Source organism: Achroia grisella, unplaced genomic scaffold, assembly GCF_030625045.1.
Source record: "Achroia grisella isolate CSIRO2021 unplaced genomic scaffold, CSIRO_AGI_Agris_v1 utg1241, whole genome shotgun sequence".
NCBI lineage: Eukaryota > Metazoa > Arthropoda > Insecta > Lepidoptera > Pyralidae > Achroia > Achroia grisella.
Window position 1 is genome coordinate 434,612 of NW_026712604.1, and position 20,143 is coordinate 454,754.

Consider the following 20,143-nt stretch of genomic DNA (forward strand, 5'->3'; position numbering starts at 1 on the left):
AATGGAACTTTGGCCTCGTGGTCTTTTACCCAGTATCTTCCCTATTACTAGTCTGATATATTATTATAATTTATATAGAACTAACTACCTTTGTGGTGTAAGTAGTAGTAATAAACCACTAATCCACAACGCTCTATTAAATGAAATAATTAAAAAAATAATGACCAATAGACTTTGGCATATGCTACTGTCGGCTGTGGTCGGTTAATGTGTTTGTCTATTATGGGCACAGTTGTGGGACCACACAGAGTTATAAAGAAATAACGCCCCGTGACGGCGCTCGAGTTTTGAACAAGTGGTTTTGAATATTCATTCATATTTCTGAATTACGATGAAAGGTATGTAAATATCATAGACGTTCTAACTATTAAATAGACTAAGTATTATTATACTGGTTTAGTAGAGATAGAAAGAGTCTTTATAGAATACTACTACAGCCCGCGGTTTCACCCGCCTTGACTTTCAATATATAATTTTTAATAAATAAAATATAGTATTATATATTATTCGGATGCATAAGCTATATTACTGTGAAGTTTCATCAAAATCCGTTCAATAGTTTTTGCGTGAAAGAGTAACAAACATCCATAGTTTTATAATATTATAATATTACTAACTACCCACCCCGGATTCGCACGGGTGTACATTTATTATATATATAAAACTTCCTCTTGAATCACTCTATCTATTAAAACAAACCGCTTCAAAATCCGTTGTGTAGTTTTAAAGATTTAAGCATACATGGGGACGGACAGACAGCGACAGCGACTTTGTTTTATACTATGTAATGAAATACTATAAAATAACTAACAACAAATTATAACACAACGATGGAAAGCTATCTCTAATAGTGCAATAACCTACTGTGGATCATAACTCATATTATATAATACTTAGTAATAACAAGAAAATATATGGCAAATAAAAATTACAAAGGGCTACTCGACGGCGGAAGTAAGTGAGACTCTACATGTCTCTACCCACGCAAGAGCTAAAGGGATGGACAGATCTGAATGAAATTTTAACGTGAAGATAGATTGTATTACGGGATATTATGTTCGTATATATGCCATTTGTATATAAAAGAAAACAAAAGAATTTGCAAGATTTTTCTTATTTTATATTAGTAAAGTAATATAAAAAACAATAAGTAATATATGTTGTTTTGTTTGTGGCGTCATTCTTTTTGTCTATGTTATATTTGTGTGTATGTTCATTTTTAACTTGATTATTATATTTAATTTCAAAACCTCATCAATTTTGTTGAATGACATTTTTCACATCTTAAATTGGTATCTTGCAAGTGGTTTAGTTGACATACATATAAAAAAGAGTTTGATTGTAAATGTTACACATTTAAATCACCATTTACTAGTACACTAATAATAAAACTGTTGAGTATTTGTATCTGTCTGTTTATCCATGTTTACGCCACGCGGAAGTAATAGAATGGACTTTGATGAAACATTGCAAAGTAATGGCTTTTACAGTCAGTACAGTTTTCAACACAAGTGTACAGTTTTCAACAGAACATCGAGCGAATTCGCCCCTTGTACCGAGTAATAAAACTACCTAACAACTCAAATTCTAACTATTACTAGCTGTCACGACAAACGTTGTTTTGCCTTAAAATAAAAATAAAATTTAGGGGTGGACTACCCCTAACATTTAGGGGGATGAAAAATAGATGTTGGCCGATTCTCAGACCTACTCAATACGCTCACAAAATTTCATGAGAATCGGTCAAGCCGTTTCGGAGGAGTATAGGAACGAAAACTGTGGCACAAGAATTGTATATATAAGAAGATAATAAATCTAAGTAGAAAGCAGAAGTAAGTAAGAAAGAAGAATTCCGTCAACCTATTTTAGATGTTTATTTAAAAAAAAAGTAGCAAGTCTCACCGTTTTATCCCACTCATGCAAAACGAAATATCTCCTTTGTAAAGTATACGCTTTATCCTGAGGAGATAAAAACCATCACTCATATGAATATCCTTCAATTACAAGAATTCACCTGCCTAAGCAGCGAACTCTAAAAAGGGGATCTCTTCAAGTCGCAGTGATTAATAATAATAAAAATTACTGATATAGAACTATATTTTTATAGTACACTAGCTGTTCCCGCGACTTCGTCCGCGTGGAATTTTATTTTATTTTTCTACAATAAAAGTAGCCTAAGTTACTCCTTATTATATCAGCTACTTGCCAAAAAAAGTCTCATCAAAATCGGTCCAGTCATTTTAAAGATTAGACGGAACAAACAGACCGACAGACAGACAAAAATTGTAAAAATATTATTTTGGTAAGTATATGTACCGTATTTATATTCATATGCTTGTAGTAAAGAACGGTATTTCAATATTAGAAACAGACACTCCAATTTTATTTATATGTATAGATAACATTTTTTTCTAATTTATGTGTATATAGCCTGTTAATGAATTTCTTGATTTATTATGAGGACGGATCCTCATAATATAACCTATTTTTATGTCAAATTTCATCAAGGTATCATCTGCTGATTTGTAATTGAAAGCTAACAAATCTACAGACTCGCGTTTTTATAATATTAGTATAGAAGATTTGATAAATACTACTTACATCTATACAATATAAACAACCATATTGTAATTAAAAATAAAATTAACAATTAAAAAATATGGTAATAAATATTTAATTACTTTTAACTATCTGGGAATTATTTGTACCATCACCAAAGAAGACTCAAACTATAATTATAATTTATTAAAAACTTAACAACGGCATTTTTTCAGATGTATCTTCACATCTAATCTCATTTAAATTGCTATGCCTGAAAAGGTACAAGTTTTTTTTTTAATCTAACTTTATTTTGGGGTTGCTTGAAGGTACAAGTGTAAGTTATATTTACGTTTAATACTAGCACTTAATGCAAAAAATAAATAAATAAGTAAGTATAGTATAAGTATTCTTAATAATCATTGTTACTGGCAGCTTGTCTACCATTCTTTTTATAAACTTTATATTTTTATATCTATTTTTTATACGTCACTTTTGACTAATTAAATATTGTTTTGTTACTTCTTGCTGTGAGCCCCTTTGGGAAGAATACACATTTTTACTAGTATTTGGTTTTTATTAAAATAGTAGTTGTGTTCCCATTCCAGTAACAATCATTATAGGTGCAATTTGCTTAATAAATTTAGAACGTGTCCTAATCAAATTTTTCCTGACATAGAATTTGTAAGTAAAAACTAATATGCGTAAATTGTAATTACGAAATGGCGATCAATTTAATTTACACACGACAAACTAAAAGTAATATGATAATCGTATTTACAATATGACAAATTGACTGGCATCGTCGAACATTCCATTTAGGAAGCGAAAGTGTTTTAATAGCAAAAAATATACTATGTTCGCAAATGAAATTATTCATGCGTTAGTATGCACGTGGCTGTTGTTTATTAAATCAATAAAAAACATTTCGCAATTTCTTTTACAATAGAATCTTGATAATGTTCTAATTTATAATTAAAATTAATTATTAGTTATTTATTATGACGACCACTAGTTATTATAAATTCACGAAATTTTTCTTTTTGGTACCTAAGTAGAGAGCAAAGTGTAGGTATTTGTTTGTATATAAACCTACATTTTTTTTACTATTCGATATCTATTCATTTAAAAACATCACTAAATTAATTATACATACATATCGCCATTAATATTAATATCTCCACTACGACCTTGTAATTTTAAGAGGTCATTATGTTATCTAATAATAAATTATTTTTTTATAACAAAATACTCATGTTATTTAGATATTATTATCAAACTTATATTTAATGTGATATTGTAATAATAATATTATAAGGAAGTAAAATATTTTTACGCTGAAGGCGCCATTTACGTAACAAATCCAAGGCAAAAATATTGCGTAGAATACGCTCTATCATCTATCCTTGTCTTTGAGAATAACAAATAATATACACTACATACATATATATATATACATACACATATGTTAAAATCATAACTACATAAATACACTTATATTTAAACCTTCTGTGAAAGTAGAAGAGATCAAATTTGCCCGCGCTCATTGAGGATTTCCAGTTACCGTTTATTCGAATATAGATTGTAGGGAAATTACTATTAATTAGTCAGATTATACGGTCCGTAATAAAAATTACTATTATAAAAATATGTAGGTCCGATTTGAAAGTAATTTTAGAGTGCGCATAATATTGATGTAACCTTTCCATCTCAATTACACAAAGTTCCACTAGCGATTCTTGCGTCTCGAGCACTATAACCAAATTGGTGCTAGATATAGTCTTTCGTGTATGATAAAGAAGTATTAATCTTGCCTGTGTTATCTATTATCCATAAATCTGAAAATAATGACGATAAATTCAGGTTATTTGGCCCAACGAGAAGATTTAATAGAAGTTAAAAAATCAATAGTTCCCATTGTTAACAATTCCCTCGAAACTTGACGAGATTATTTAATACGTCAATAGTCAATTATTCTCTAAAATAAAATATTTAAATCACAGGGAAATTAATAAAAAAACAACCATATACATTGGTAAAATCATAACAAGAAAAAACATAACCAAAGAATATGCTTAGAAAACATTCAGATAAATTGACAAACTAAGCTTTTTAATAAAGATAGAGCACGATCTCTTTTAGAAAAGTTGGTTATCAGGGGTGAGTATTGCTTTGAATGGGATCAATTTTTTCATTCACTAACTGTGCCTGTGGTTTCACCGTAAATTTATAGCCTATATGTTATTCTAACGTATAAGCTATATTACTGTAAAGTTTCATAAAAATCCGTTCAGTTTTTGCGTGAAAGAGTAACAAACTTTCATCCATACTCACAAACAATATTTATAATAGGCACTTCCTTCCTACTTTCTTTTTACCATAAACAGTTCGATAATAGCGATACTGACAGACAAATGGCATTGTTCCGTGAAATGAATGGTGACCGTCTCACCGTTGATAACAATCAGTACCAGGAATACCTGTTGGGCACATTCCGACACAAGCCATTCAGTTTTTTTTATAACGCAAGGGGCAAACAATCATGCGGCTCATCTGATGGTAAGTGATTACCGACAAGCGTCTGCTACAGCAGAGGAACTGCAGGTGTATTGTCGGTCGTTTAGAGAAGCGTATATTCCTTTCTTGATGTTTTTAATTTAGCTGTTTGGATTTGGGTAATTCTGTTCGTTCAGTGGTTGTGCATGGCATGAGTTATATATTCTCCGCTAAGTAAATAGTCATATATTCTCCGAGAAGTAAATAGTCATATATTCTGCGACAAGTAAATAGTTATATATTCTCCGACAAGTAAATTGTCATATATTCTCCGACAAGTAAATAGTTATATATTCTCCGACAAGTAAATAGTCATATATTCTCCAACAAGTAAGTAGTCATATATTCTCCGCTAAGTAAATAGTCATATATTCTTCGCTAAGTAAATAGTCATATACTCTTCGCCAAGTATATAGATCATCTTTAACTATTCAATGAATAATTCTTTTCTAATACAAACATCAACGCCATAATGTTAAATTAATTGGAGAGAAGCTAATCTGAGATCTAAGCTAGCAATTATCTCAACTTGTAACTACGGTAACTACCTAGGTAGTTTGAATATAACTGCAAACATTAGATTTAAACATTAACAATGTCTGATTCCGTTGTACAAATTTTCTTGTCGCGTTAAATTTTATGACTTACAAGCAGATAATTATGGTTATTATACAGAAAGATGATTATCATTGATCATTTCAGTCATTAATGTCTACCACTGAATATATCCTTGGCAGTGATATACAATAAGGCCCTGAACTCACATGATGCTTTTAGTGTCGACGATTATTTCAGAAGATTGATATCACCTCTTATGCTGCACTCGGCACACATGGAGTAAAGTCTAATAATGATTACGTAGTAATTTCGAATCTAAAACAACTGAACTCAATATAGGAAGTCGCTAAAACACGACGAAAAATCTCCAACGATAAAACTATATCTAGGTGAGTCTACGAAACTAATGAACTATCTGCAGTCATTGACTTCAATACATTATCGAAGTCGTTTGATTATATTTTGATATTTATTAAGATTATTAAGAACTATTCTTCCTTACATTATTGGATCTTGGAAGTAAGTCGAATTTTAGTGATATTCAACTTTTGTTGCAAGAAATTTTGTAACATATTTTTAATCCCACCATACATTTTAGACTTCAGACTATATCTACTATTAGACTTATAATATACATATATATAACTATACAACTTTCTTTTGTTTATTTATTTAATTAAAAACATATATTTTGGTTGTTGTTTATGGATTTGTTCAAATAGTTTGCTAGGAACTATCACATTGAACCTTAGAAAGAATAAAGGTATTCCTTTGTCTATACTTACATATCTATTGGACAATTGTCTAGTTTTATCAACCCTGAATAGCATCGACAAATTTGATAAGAATATGATATAATAAGGTGTCATTTATTTTATATTTAAACCAGATATCACAAAAATCCTTCTACCTTCAAATAACCCTCAAAAGACCTCTAAATATAGTCTGATTTCAATTCTAAAATGATTCCAAGTCTATTTATCATGAGTATAGTAAACTCAACGATAATTTATCTTACCATTCATGTACTTGTTAAAAGAAACCCGTGGAACGCAAAAATCTTCGCCATCAATAAATCAAATGCAATAAATCTGATTTCATACTAGCACGATCTGTTTTCTTCTGTCAATCATCATCAATCACGCGTGTGATAAAAGCATTTGTTTTTAATTCCATCACTCGTGTAGACTCTTAAAGTAAATCTGCAATTATTCAACCTTGCAAAAGGCCATTTATTCATCAATACGTTCTAACAATATTTTGAATGATGGAACTCCAAACACATTGAATTTTAACAGTTAGAGATCTAAAAATGGTAGGCAGAGAACAGCTGACTTGATAAATGTAAAAAGATAAGCTAAAGCAGCTGTAATTAGCTAATGTTTTGGCAATTAGGCCGATATTTGGCCAAAAATACTGAAGTCTCCATCTACATATTTCATTTCGGAAATAAATAATCCAGGACAATCAGCACAGCGCCATCTAGTTTCACGGTAAGTAGAGCTTGTGTTATGGGCACTAGACATATATACATAGATACTATTTTTGTAAATAAGTACATACATAATATACACAGAAAACACCCAGACCGATACAAACAATCATACTCATGAATACAAATGTTGGTACTGTGCGAGGAATTGAACACGTGACCATCGGAAATAAAGCGGTCTGCTAAACCGCAAGACCACCGACGCCGTCTCTAAATAAAATATAAATGTAATGCAGTGTATCATATAATCGCTAACTTTTATCTTAGAGGGATAATTAAATATCAGATAACATTTTGATAACAGCCCAATAAAATGTTGCAGTGCGTCTAATTATAGCATCTTTAGAAAGTTTAATCTGCGCATCAAGTAAACATCACAAAAGAAATCATATTACACACCACCTTGTACTTGACGTTCACTTCACTATGTTGCAATTCTATTTTAAATATGTTTATTTATGCTTTTGGAGGTAAAGTCTGGTAAAATGTAAGTACAAGCAGAAAATGCTCTATGGATCAAAATATACAAAACTCTTAAGATTTATTATGTAAACAAAAACTTGACAAGTCATTGAAGCATTCACAGATTATAAGAGTTCTAATTAGAAATCTTGCAAATGATCCTATATTAGGTATATTGGATTTGGTTGTGCTAACAAACCTTTTGGGTTTCCATCTTCGAATAAATACTCCAAACATGTTGGATAGGAAACAGCTATATTCACATCTCTAGCTCACATTCACAGATTCACTATTTATTCTCTGTAAACACTCAACCTGTTCACAGCACTATAAAATCTTTAATCTTCATGAACTGAACGCAAGTTTAAAAAAAGAATGGTTCCATATTCAGTAAATATTCCAAATTTAAATCAACTACAACCACGGCACGTAAACAAATTATAAAATTTCCAAATTCAAAACAAAACTGGCAAATTACATTCCTTTCGTCTAAAAATAAAACACCAACACCATAAAGTAATCGTGAGCTGTCGTTCAATTTTTTAATTAGCAACCGGAATGAACGCGAGCTAAGGAATTGAATTTTTTAAAACACACAACACACGCGCTATCCGAGCGGGCGGTGCACGGCGACTGGCTGGCTCCCAGTTGCAATAATGCAGCTGGTGCGTATGTATCCCGGTTGCTTAGTATTAATAAATTTTAGATGTCAACCACTTCGCATGGTGGCCGGTCGATCTTGCTAGTTCAACAAAATGGATTTGCCTCTATGTATATACATATTCGGTGTTGAAATCATGCAATGTTTAATACTGTAAGGTGACTAAATGAATGTACATTGAACAACCTCATTAGTTTTTCGTGTTTAGATAATAAGTAGGCAGATAGATAGATTAGATTAGATAATAGATAGAATAGTTAACAAAATATCAACAGCTAAACACAAAACAGCTGATTTCTCAGATTCGGTCTTTAGCAATATCATCAAATGAGTAAAGAATAACAATTCAACGTTTATGTTATCAACTTCGCAATTTTGTAATCTGATAACAAACTTTCAGCGAGTATCAGTAGAAAGTTTTATCGTTTATGTAGTTTTTGTATTCTAATATATTTAATTCTCGTGTCACCATATCTATGTGTTGCCATACTTCTACGAAACGAATTAACCGATTTTACCGAAATTTTATATTCTGTCGGTAGGTCTGATTTATTAATAGCGATATTAATTTATATGGAAGGTTTTGCCGTGTCAACCAGTAATATAATAAAATATCTTCGATTTTGTCCTTTATTGTTCACCCTAAATTAGACTTTATAGATCATAAAATAGAATATTAACTATCTGAGCTGTTTACATCACTGACGACGACGTCGTCACAAGTTGGTTGACACAAAATATTTTTTGTGGTAATGATAATTACATACATACATTTATGTATGAAGTCAAAGATTCTTTTTACACGTACGTACCATCTATTATTTCTTAGTAGAAGAGAAACTCATTAGTAACCATGCATTCATACATGTATTGAATAAAATTAAAGAAATGTAGAAAAATAACAAATTGTACTTACCTAAGACATTTCTGTTGTACGTTCATAAGTTTTTACTTCCTGACATAATCAAAAAGTAAAAAGTTATTAACACTAAGTTTAATATGATTGGATAAGAGGGAAAGGGGATTGCTAATGTAGCCTGATGATCATCAGGCTACATTAACAATCCCCAGGCTACATTAACATCCTACATTAGCAATGGGACCCCATTGCTAGCAATGTACAATGTCAGGTTGACCTCCACATGGTTCCGCCTGGAAACTCGGGATAAATTCCCGGTGAATTTACCACGATGGGCTAACTGACCTGATTCATGTTCATGTTCATGATTCATGTTCATCCTATCATCCTCCACTGGAGCCCCGCCAGCGTAAACCGTTAGCGCAGGCGGGTGCACCATTCTATTATCTTACACTAAAAAAAATATGACTGTATAATTTACATCATTATTAATACGTGAAGTAAAAACTTTGTACCCCTTTTTACCTACAAAAATTGAGCGGATGGAGGAGTAAGAAATTTCGCACATTTATTAGTTTATATAGGGAACGAGTGGGGAATGTTAAAAAAAAAATATTTTTAAACACTCGTATTACCATGTATTTGACACACACATGCATATATACTCTTTTGTTAAAGTATTGCTGGTTAAAAGATCTTTCTGTCTTGTATATTAAGGTCGAATTTCGATCACTAGGTGACCACTAGTTATTTTTAATTAGTTTCAAAATGGTATTTGAAATTTATAGAGCATCCAAATGCAAGAAACGTTCAAAAAACGGTATTACTTTTCCTACATGACACGTTGATGACTTTCTGTTCTGAATTTTATCGACTCTATGTATTGAAATTAAAAAATAATTAATATACTTTATAAAATAAGTATACAATCATAATAATCGGCAACGCGCACGTGACTGTTGTTTCAGGCGTCCATAGGCTATGTTAACCATTTACCATTAGATGGACCGTAAGCTTGTTTACTACCATCGTAGTATAAAAAGGAATTAAAATCGGGGAAGTATCTTGAAAATATTAAATCCACTTTACTAGGCTCCAATTTATAAGTTTTTTTTAGATCCTTTTGATATATGACGACCTCGGTGGTCTAGCGGTCTAGCACACCGCTTTACGTCCGATGGTCGCGGGTTCGATTCCTCGCACGGCACAAACATTTGTATTCAGGAGTATGACTGTTTGTATCGGTCTGGGTGTTCGCTATGTATAATATGTATACGAAACAAAAAATATCTATGTATCAGTTATCTGGTATCCATAACACACGCTTTAGATAGCTTAACTTGGGACTAGATGGCGCTGTGTGAATTGTCCTGAGATTATTATTATTATTATTTAAACTGCTGAAAATATTTACTTCAAGATTTAAAAAATAAATAGTTCTATACCATAGCATTCAAACCGTTATTAGAAAAACTAATCCCCTGTCGATTATCAAACGACAGTCATTTTAATTTGTAACCAGTAATTTTACGAGTCATTTACCAGGTCGAGACATGACGAATGATTGCAAATTAAATTCTTGACATGAAGCAAACTCAATAGATACCTCTACTAATAAATCAGAAAATTACTTCAATAAATCGGTATTAAATTGTATCTTATTATGTAGCGTTCGTAACCAATTTTTATATGACCTCAGTGGTCTAGTGGTTTAGCACTCCGTTTTACGTCCGATGGTCGCGGGTTCGATTCCTCGCACGGTACAAACATTTGTATTTATCAGTATGATTGTTTGTATCGGTCTAGGTGTTTCTATGTGTGTATTTGTAGTCTAGTCTAGTCTAGCCCATAACACAAGCTCAGCTTAACTTAGGACTAGATGGCGCTGTGTGAATGGTCCAAGAATATTATTATATTATTATTTTAATACATTGCTCATTCGTGTACGTGACTCATCTCTTTACTGACGGCAAGATTTACGTGAATGACATCGCATTCATTATGGTTGCAGCTGATTTACCTTGCTTGGTTTGACTAACTAACTTTATAAAGGGAAGATACTCGATTTTTTTCCATATTTCACTTTTCACTCCCGATTATGTTACTTAGTTGACGATAACTCAAAGACTAATAACAATGAAACCTCGTATTTATACTAACTATGAGTTACTGAAAGTTGCGATTCTAATGAGCCTAATCACCCCCCTACAACCTCTCATTCCACGAACTTAAAAACGCACCCTCGTATGTAGCCGAATTGGTAACTCCTCCCCTTGTCTTGAGGTAACATGCGTCAACAAAGGTCAATAAATGTTGTGACGAATATTACTGTACTATCCTACTTTAGATCTCAATTCCATGAATATAACGTGTACATAGGCTACAATATTTAGGCAATAAATTCAAATACTCAAAGACAGTCCTGATAAGAAAATCCCCTTACGCACTATTTCTCATTTTCAACACATTCTGAACAAAACATAGAAACGTCAAAGCAATACCCAATAAAACATGAAATATTTACACGCGATAGGTCGGCCGATATTCCTATAAAATAAAAGCGATCTATCAAGACCCTTTCTACTGTACCCTTCAAGTCTCGGAACAGATGAGCCTCGCGACCTACTTCTTGTGCTAACGCTGGCAGAATTATCAGATATCCCTTGGGCGAGCAGTTCTACCCGACCCATTTTTTCAGTGTTCGCACACAATCCTTATTTACCATTCAAATATATGTATAACTCATTTAAACAATTGGCTCTTAATTCAAACATAAGAATAATGTGCAACACGCATCTTTCTATATATAATATTTATCATTATAGTTTATAATGTCGATTATTTGATATAAAAAATATTATACAATATTCTTCTTTTATCTGCTTCACTTTATACATATAAATATACAATTTCTCCTTAAAACCCGTTCTATCATGCCTCATATTGCTTCTAAAAGTGTTTAAATCCTCATATAATAATCTAGTGAAAAAGTTAGTTGACCATGTTTCAATAATAGCAGCGGTTTATGTGATATAGCTTCTAATAATAGGTGTGTATCACATTACTAAATAATAAAAAGATACCAAAATTGACAATACATTATAAAATTGGTTTGAACTTTATCTCTCAGTAAATTTATGTCATATTGCGGTATGTTCTTTACGTCATTTTTGTACATAAAAGCAGTGCATAACAACATAATATATTTGAATTCATAAAAACTGTTCTTATTATATTTCAATAAAGGAAAAAATGGAGCTAGGAGTAGGAGAAGCTTTCCCTTACGCATTTTGAATAATTTCACTTAATAAATGTTTAAATTAATACAAGGAATTGCTCATCTACTAAAATTATATCTATGACATTCGATTTGTCTATAAATTTCAATAAACCAAGTCCACAAAATACGAGCACGGTTATCTAATATGTCGAACAAAATTTCAAAGTATTCAAAGACACCCGAAAAGAAATGCAAAGTCTTCACTCCCGATGCTATTGAATATTGAACAAAAGCACAGTTCTCAAGAACTATTCCCTAAACTATATTTCCAGCGAACATTTCGTTTGGGGCTTGAATACGTAATGTGGATACGATCGTGATCCTAAGTGAAAAATTGGAGATTCCACTTACCCTAAAAATAAGATCCGCGAACCTCGAATTTATTCCGTGTCGAGATTTGAAGACGTTGGCTTACCTGCGACAAAAGAGAAGTGTTTACATAAATTTACGAAAGATCGGCAAATTTAAATAATGCTATTTAAATTTCCAACAATTTTATAAATTTCACTAATAAGATATTTATTTAAGTGGGACAAATAATTTTATGGTTAAATAAGGTCGATGAATCAACTTCTCGACGGTTTTTCATTGGACAGTTTAGTGACGGTAGTCTAACAAATTGTTGACAGCCATTGACATTGACATCGGTGTGGTTCAGTCAGCTCGTCACTACGGCTAGTGCAACAGATTCGAGATAGGCTGCTTTATTTATCACAAATTTCTTCATATTAAGAGCACACAGAACATTAAAATGAGCAACACACAAGTTTCTTGCTCATTCTTCGTGTGATGAATCTGCATTCCGAATGAGTGGTAGAATCAAAATATAACTATTCAAAAGTGCTTGTAATGAGTTTATTTGAATAAAGATTATTTCTATTTCTATTACAGTTTGAAAATAATATTATGTTTTTTTGTACTCTTAGACTGCAACACCTGATGTGCAGACTTTAAGAGGTCTATTAAATAGATTTTAGGTTAAATTTTAATAATAGTAGTGTCAACATAAAAATTGAATCTGCAATCGAAACAATGACTGAGAATAACAAATTTTATTATAGACGTCCGATAAACAGTAAAATTTCACGAAAAAGGTTACAGATTAAAGGTTATGCAAAATCAAAACAAATCTTACAAAATGTAAAACGGAAAATATTACCAATTTCACAGTTTCCTACTTTTAGCTATTCAAGTATTCTTCGGCGTGTTTCATAAAGTATAACCCGCGTTTACTGTAATCACTGCATACGTAACCTAACATTAAAGTAGTTGTTCCCTGAGGACAAAATCTGGTGTGCGGTAACTCTATGGTTACCATACCATTGTGGTACTGGCATAGGGGAAAATAGTAGGACATGATAATACTATAACAACCGCCTGCAAACATATCGAACCTGGTATGTGTGAGTATATAAAAATAATGGAATTGTATGCAAAAGATTTTATTATAGAATTATTATCTGCCGGCGGCCTCGCTACTGTATGTACGTTAATACAAATATACACAGAAGAACGGATATCAAACCCTCAACCATCGGGGTGAAACGGAACCTCATGCTCATCCTATCAATAGATATATGATAATTTTATCATATATCTGTCTTTCTGTTTGTTTGTTCTTGATAATCTCTGAAATAGTAGAATCGATTTAGACAGGACATGTACTCGCAGATAGCAAAATTTTTGAGGAATAAGCTACTTTAATCAGGAGTAAGGAGTAAAGTAAGTGTAGTATATAAGATATATCATAATCGAACTGATGGATAAGTCAAAAGGTTTCGAGATATGTATTAGACAAATATTTATGTTGTATGAAACAAGAGTTACGTTTAAAAATAAATGGCCAAAAGAATTCTGTTCACTTACCACCTACACCGTAAATATTTCTTAGCGTAGAGATAGATAGTCTTAGATATTAATATATTATTATCTATATATACTGTAATACAACAATGCGTTCTTGTTTCGGTCTATAGAGCAAAATGGTAGACTTAATATCTAAGGCTTCAAGAGTCTTAATTTACATTATAGAATTTTTATTTAATTTAATTCCACGCGTACGAATGGATGAAACAGATATAAATATAATTATTTGGTGTCAATAGTATATATGAAGCCAGTTATATATTTCTCCAAGTAGTTTATTATTATGAAACCTTTACACATCGTAAAGTTCAGTCATAATAAAGGACACCGAGCTCTGAGGCTTCCTTTGATCTTTTGTAATCCGATGAGTTTGTAGGTAGAGTTGACAGGGATAAGTTAACTAAGATATTCAATATCTATGTTTAATAACTATATTTCTGTAGAAAAACTTAAAATTCATAGCACTGACAATTTTATCTGATTGCACTAAAAATGAGTGTGTAACGGTTTCTATGTTGATTATCGCATACCTCTTACTTGTTATTATGTAATAATTTCTATAAAAAATATTTAATCAAAAAAGCAACACACAAGTTTCTTGCTCGTTCTTCCTGTGATGAATCTGTGTTCCGAATGAGTGGTAAAATAAAAAATATGACTATTCAAAAGTGCTTGTATTGAGTTTATTTGAATAAATATTATTTCTATTTCAATTTATATGTATTTACTGCATCTAACGATGGTCTTCTCGAAACACTATTTTTATACTTACTAGTAAGAGGAATAATCTATACATATAAAGAAAATTGGAGTGTCTGTTTGTAATATTGAAATAACCGTTTCTTACTAAATGCATATGAATATAAATATGGTATATACACCAAAATAACATTTATCACAATTTTTGTCTGTCTGTCGGTCTGTTTGTTCAGGCTAATCTCTGAAATGGGTGGACCGATTTAGACGAGACTTTTTTGGCAGGTAGCTGATGCAATGGAGTAACTTAGGCTACTTTTATTTTAGAAAAAATAAGGTTAATTCCACGCGGACGAAGTCGCGGGAAAAGCTAGTCTGTACTAATATTATAAACGGAGAGAGCTAATGAAGCTAATGAGAGCTATGAAGAAAGTACACTCTAGAAGCACTGCACCAATTTTCGAAATTGTTTCACAGCTTGGAAGGTACAACACTTCCACAGTGATATAAGTTTTTAATTATGTTAATATATAAAAAAACTCAAAGATATGACCACTCGGGCGATGCCTGGGCGAACCAGGAATAAAATATTTTCTTTCGTATATATCTAATACTCTATCCCATTGCGATTACCGGTTGTGAATTAATGCGCAGACATGCAGAAAAATAGATATAGTAGTATTGGCTAATGTATACGAAATAGCACTTCTACAGTTCTAAATTAGGCGACAGCAGGCTAGTAAGTAATAAACTATGAAAAATAAAACTTAATTCGTTAATTAATAAACTATGTAAAAATCTAACAATGTCGCTTAATGATGACTTATACTAAATACCAGAACACGAGAATTTATAATAAATTCCACTTTTTTGTTCTTATTATTCTGCAAACCATAAAATTCTCTCTCTCTCTCGTAAATTTTAAGGATAGGAAGAGTTATAAATATACATTATAAAATACTAGCAACTCGCCTCGGCGTCGCACGGGTGTACATGTATTATTTATATAAACCTTCTCTTGAATCACCCTATCTACTAAAAAAACGCTTCAAAATCCGTTGCGTAGTTTTAAAGATTTAAGCATACATAGGTACAGACAGCGACAGCGACTTTGTTTTATACTATGTAATGATGAAGCCTATAGTTATATTAAATTAATTTCATTTCCATACTAAATATTCATTTTCTATTATATTATACCTGAATTCTATGGTAAAATACATGTATAGACTATAGTAGCAGTAGCAAAACTTTCAAACATCATCCAGCCAAAAGTAGCTAACTTCAAAGCTCAAATGATAATAGAAGTTTCAGAAATCGCATAGAACGTCTTCTCTGAGATGACAAATGTTTTAGATTACTTTGTCTTACTTGACTTCAATCATTTTATGTGACATAGATGTACGAATACTTCTATATCTGGATGTATTTGAGATTATCTGTGGATCAGAAACGACGCGTACTTTGGAAATAGATAAGGCAAACGAATTATAATATTACTAGCTTTTGCCCGCGGCTTTGATCGCGTTAAGAAGTATTATTATTAATTAGGTATACTTTTTGCGGCTTTACTTTTGTTTCCTTTCTTAGGGGATGCCTACGTCATAGTAGCTTTATGCATGCAAAGTCTCAGCACTATCGGTTTAAAATTGACAAAGTTTCATACAAACTTTCATTCCCTATTTTATCCCCTTGGGGGTAGAATTAATCAAAATCCTTTCTTAGCGGATGCCTACGTCATAGCATCTACCTGCATGCCAAATTTCAGCCCGATCCGTCCAGTGGTTTGGGATGTGCGTTGATAGATCACTATGTCAGTCACCTTTGAGTTATATATGTTTAGATTTATAAGAAAATTCGCTTAATTAGATTTTAAGAAGATTTAAAAAATAAGTCTCAAAAACCATACTATTATTTTGAAATCTGTTTCATATCTTGACGATTTCAATTGACATATAATGTTCAGGAAATTTGGAATAAACGTGTATGTCAAATTTGTTTAGTATTTGTGATGCTGAAGGAACTATGAGGCTGATTTTTATTACAGTAACGACCTCTGGCACTGAGACGAAGTCGCTGTAAAAAGCCGGTTACAAAATGACTATTGTATGGATTTAATTTTTTTTTTTATTAATATATAACCCTGTTGATGTCTTTAAGTGAATGATTTTTTTAATCTTTTATATATTTTTAGCTTACAAACAAAGTCAAAGCTTTTGCAATATATTTCCAATTGTTTTAATAATTTATTTATATTTATTTAGCACTAGTGGTGTCCGTGTTTCTGTTCATGTATATACGAGACGGCAACCGCTTCCCATTTTCGAAACAATTAAAGGTCCTTTCGACCTCTTATACACGTATTTTTTTTTATCACTACACATACCGTCAAGTTCGGTATACTCAAATTACATAAAAAAGTAAATATTATCCAAATTATTTATGTCTATCTCATTATACATCTTTGTTTGTTTATCCTCCATTTTGAAATCCAGTAAAAACCTCAGCTCGAGTGGCAGTGGGAAGAATGCCGCGCAACTGCATTATTACACTTCTTGCCCGCACTTTGATAGTTCCCTGAGAAGCACTTTCTAAAAGAATTCATAATGATATCTCGTATGTGCTTATTCTTACTTTTAAATCATCATAATTGCAACGTCATATACACATTACGTTTAATTTAAAAGTCTTTTTAAAATACCACAATGCATTAAGTACAGGAATATTCGGGTACACTTTTTAAATTTTCAAATGGAAGAAATATAGTAAAAATATAGAAAATTGTTGGAAGGAGATTGTTAGTAATGAGGATTAGCTAACTCTATTGTTAGTAAAGTACTACGTCAGGTCGACCACCACACAGTTTCCCCTGGAAACCATCGTGATAAATTCCTGGTGAACTTGTCACGATGCGCTAACTGACCTGACCTCGTGTTCATCTTGTAATCCTTCACTGATGCCCCGCTAGCGTGAACCGTTTGCGCAGGTGGAAACACTGCTGCCTGTTCGCTTAGATGTTTTAAACTAAGCAACGGATTTGAATCCAGTTATTCAAAATGTTTATTTAAGTAAGGAAAGGCAAGAAAAAATTAAAAAAAGGGTTGAAAAAAGTTTTTTTCAAAATAACTCGATAACGGTAAGAAATATGAAAAATTTTTTAAATAAAAGTCGTAGAGAATAAAAATCTACACAAAACAGGTTCTTTTCATGTTCATTATCTGCAATTATTTAGCCACAAAAATTAAGGAGGTGGTATGTACACCTAACAGATAGTGTAAAACAAAGTTATCTACAAACGTACCTGCAGATATCTGTAGTTTTACATTACAAGGGTCCAATCAGACCTTATTCCGATCACGTCGATCCTTCGATAACACGAATCAGGTTAGCCTCTAGGGCGGAGGCTTCATAAATATTTTACGTAACTCTATGTAACAGTATTCTGTTAGATACATATAACAACATAATATATTATAGCCGGGCAGCGAAGTGGGATAAACCTACTAAAGTATATTTATACTACTGTATAAACAACAATAATAATAACATAAAAATATATATATCGTTCAATGATAATTTTTTTGTGATTGTGATTTACTAGGTTTATACCGCGGAGTTGTCTACCTGGGATAATAATCCCAGGTTAACAATTGACTTAGGTAATAACCTAAGTCAATTGTTAATAAATTAATCTGAAAGCGACAGAATTATGAAAAAAATACGTATGAAAATAGATAAATCTTTCCCCTTTATTATACTTTAGTATAGAACTAGGTCTCGAATGGCTACGGTGGTCCAGCGTTTAGTACACTGTTTTATGTTCGATGATAACGGATTCAAATGTTACGCGTTGCAAAATTTATATTCATGTGGATGATTGTTTGTATATCTGGGTATTTCTATTCTTCTCTGTATGTCATTTTATAATTACATAAAAGTGTCTGTTCTTAATTTCAAATTAACAGCTTATTTATGCATATGCCAGTATATACGGCACTTACATTAAAAAATCAATTAATATTTTTTTGTCTGACTGTTTGTTCTTGATATTCTTTGAAAATGTTGGACCAATTTAGATCTTTAAACGTTTTCAGATAATAGCAAGAACAAACAGTTTCGTCTTTAACTCGCATATAGCTAACGTGATTAGCAATAATTAAAATTACTTTCGTTTTAGAAATATTATTTGTTATAATTAAAAAAAATAAAATTCCACGCAGACAAAACGCGGTTAACATCTAATAATTGATATAATACAATACCAGCTTCTGCTCGTAACTTCATTCGCGTCATACATTTATCACCTGGACGTCACCAAAATTGTTGGCAAATAACAACTTGGCTACTGGCAACATTTGACATACGATGTATACAAAACGCCATCTTGTCGCAATCTAAAATTATTATGTGTACACTTGTACAGACCAGGTACTCGGGAAAGGTAGAATGCAGTAATATTTTTCAACGTTTCTGAAACTGGGTCACGTGAAGCCCTCCAAGGGAAAATGTCGGCGGGAATTAGGTAAGGTTGTCGATTGAAATACAATATGGATAAATATTTGAAATATTAATTAAAACTATTGATCGCCCGGTGGTCGAAATTCGATCAAAATTAATTTATTAACACTCAGTAAGACTATAGACAAAATAATATTAAAGACAAACAATATTAATCTATTTTCAATATGACCACAGACTTTAACAATAAACAAAAGAGTATACAGATACTTTATGTGATTTGGCACGCACATGCATATCCGTGTGTGTGAAATATATCGTATACGGGGAAAGGAGACTCTTAGTAATGGGTACTAATAACCCCATTGCGAGCAATATACCATGTCAAGTTAACCTCCACGTGGTTCCCCTGGAAACTCCACTGGATGCTCTCCACTCCATTGAACCCTCCACTGGTGCCCCGCCAGCGTAAATCGTTAGCGCAGGCGAGTTAACCATTCCAGTTCTAAATATATATAACTCAAAGGTGACTGACGTAGTGATCTATCAACGCACAGCCCAAACCACTGGACGGATCGGGCTGAAATTTGGCATGCAGGTAGATGCTATGACGTAGGCATCCGCTAAGAAAGGATTTCGATTAATTCTACCCCCACGGGGATAAAATAGGGGATGAAAGTTTGTCAATTTTAAACCGATCGGGCTGAGACTAAAGCT

General features: G+C 32.1%; 1 protein-coding gene across 4 annotated transcripts in view; it reads right to left on the minus strand.

Moving 5' to 3' along the window:
- LOC131854668 (uncharacterized) overlaps positions 1–20,143 on the minus strand; it is a 474,411-nt gene that overhangs the window by 429,647 nt on the left and 24,621 nt on the right. For 3 of the 4 annotated variants that reach the window (XM_059205803.1, XM_059205800.1, XM_059205802.1), the window contains exon 1: positions 7,806–8,223. The exons of the other annotated variant lie outside the window; for it this stretch is intronic. In XM_059205803.1, coding sequence (XP_059061786.1) covers positions 7,806–7,843 — 38 coding nt within the window. In that variant the 5' untranslated portion in view covers positions 7,844–8,223. Of the gene's footprint in view, positions 1–7,805; positions 8,224–20,143 lie in introns of those variants that run through there. 4 annotated transcript variants of the gene reach the window in all.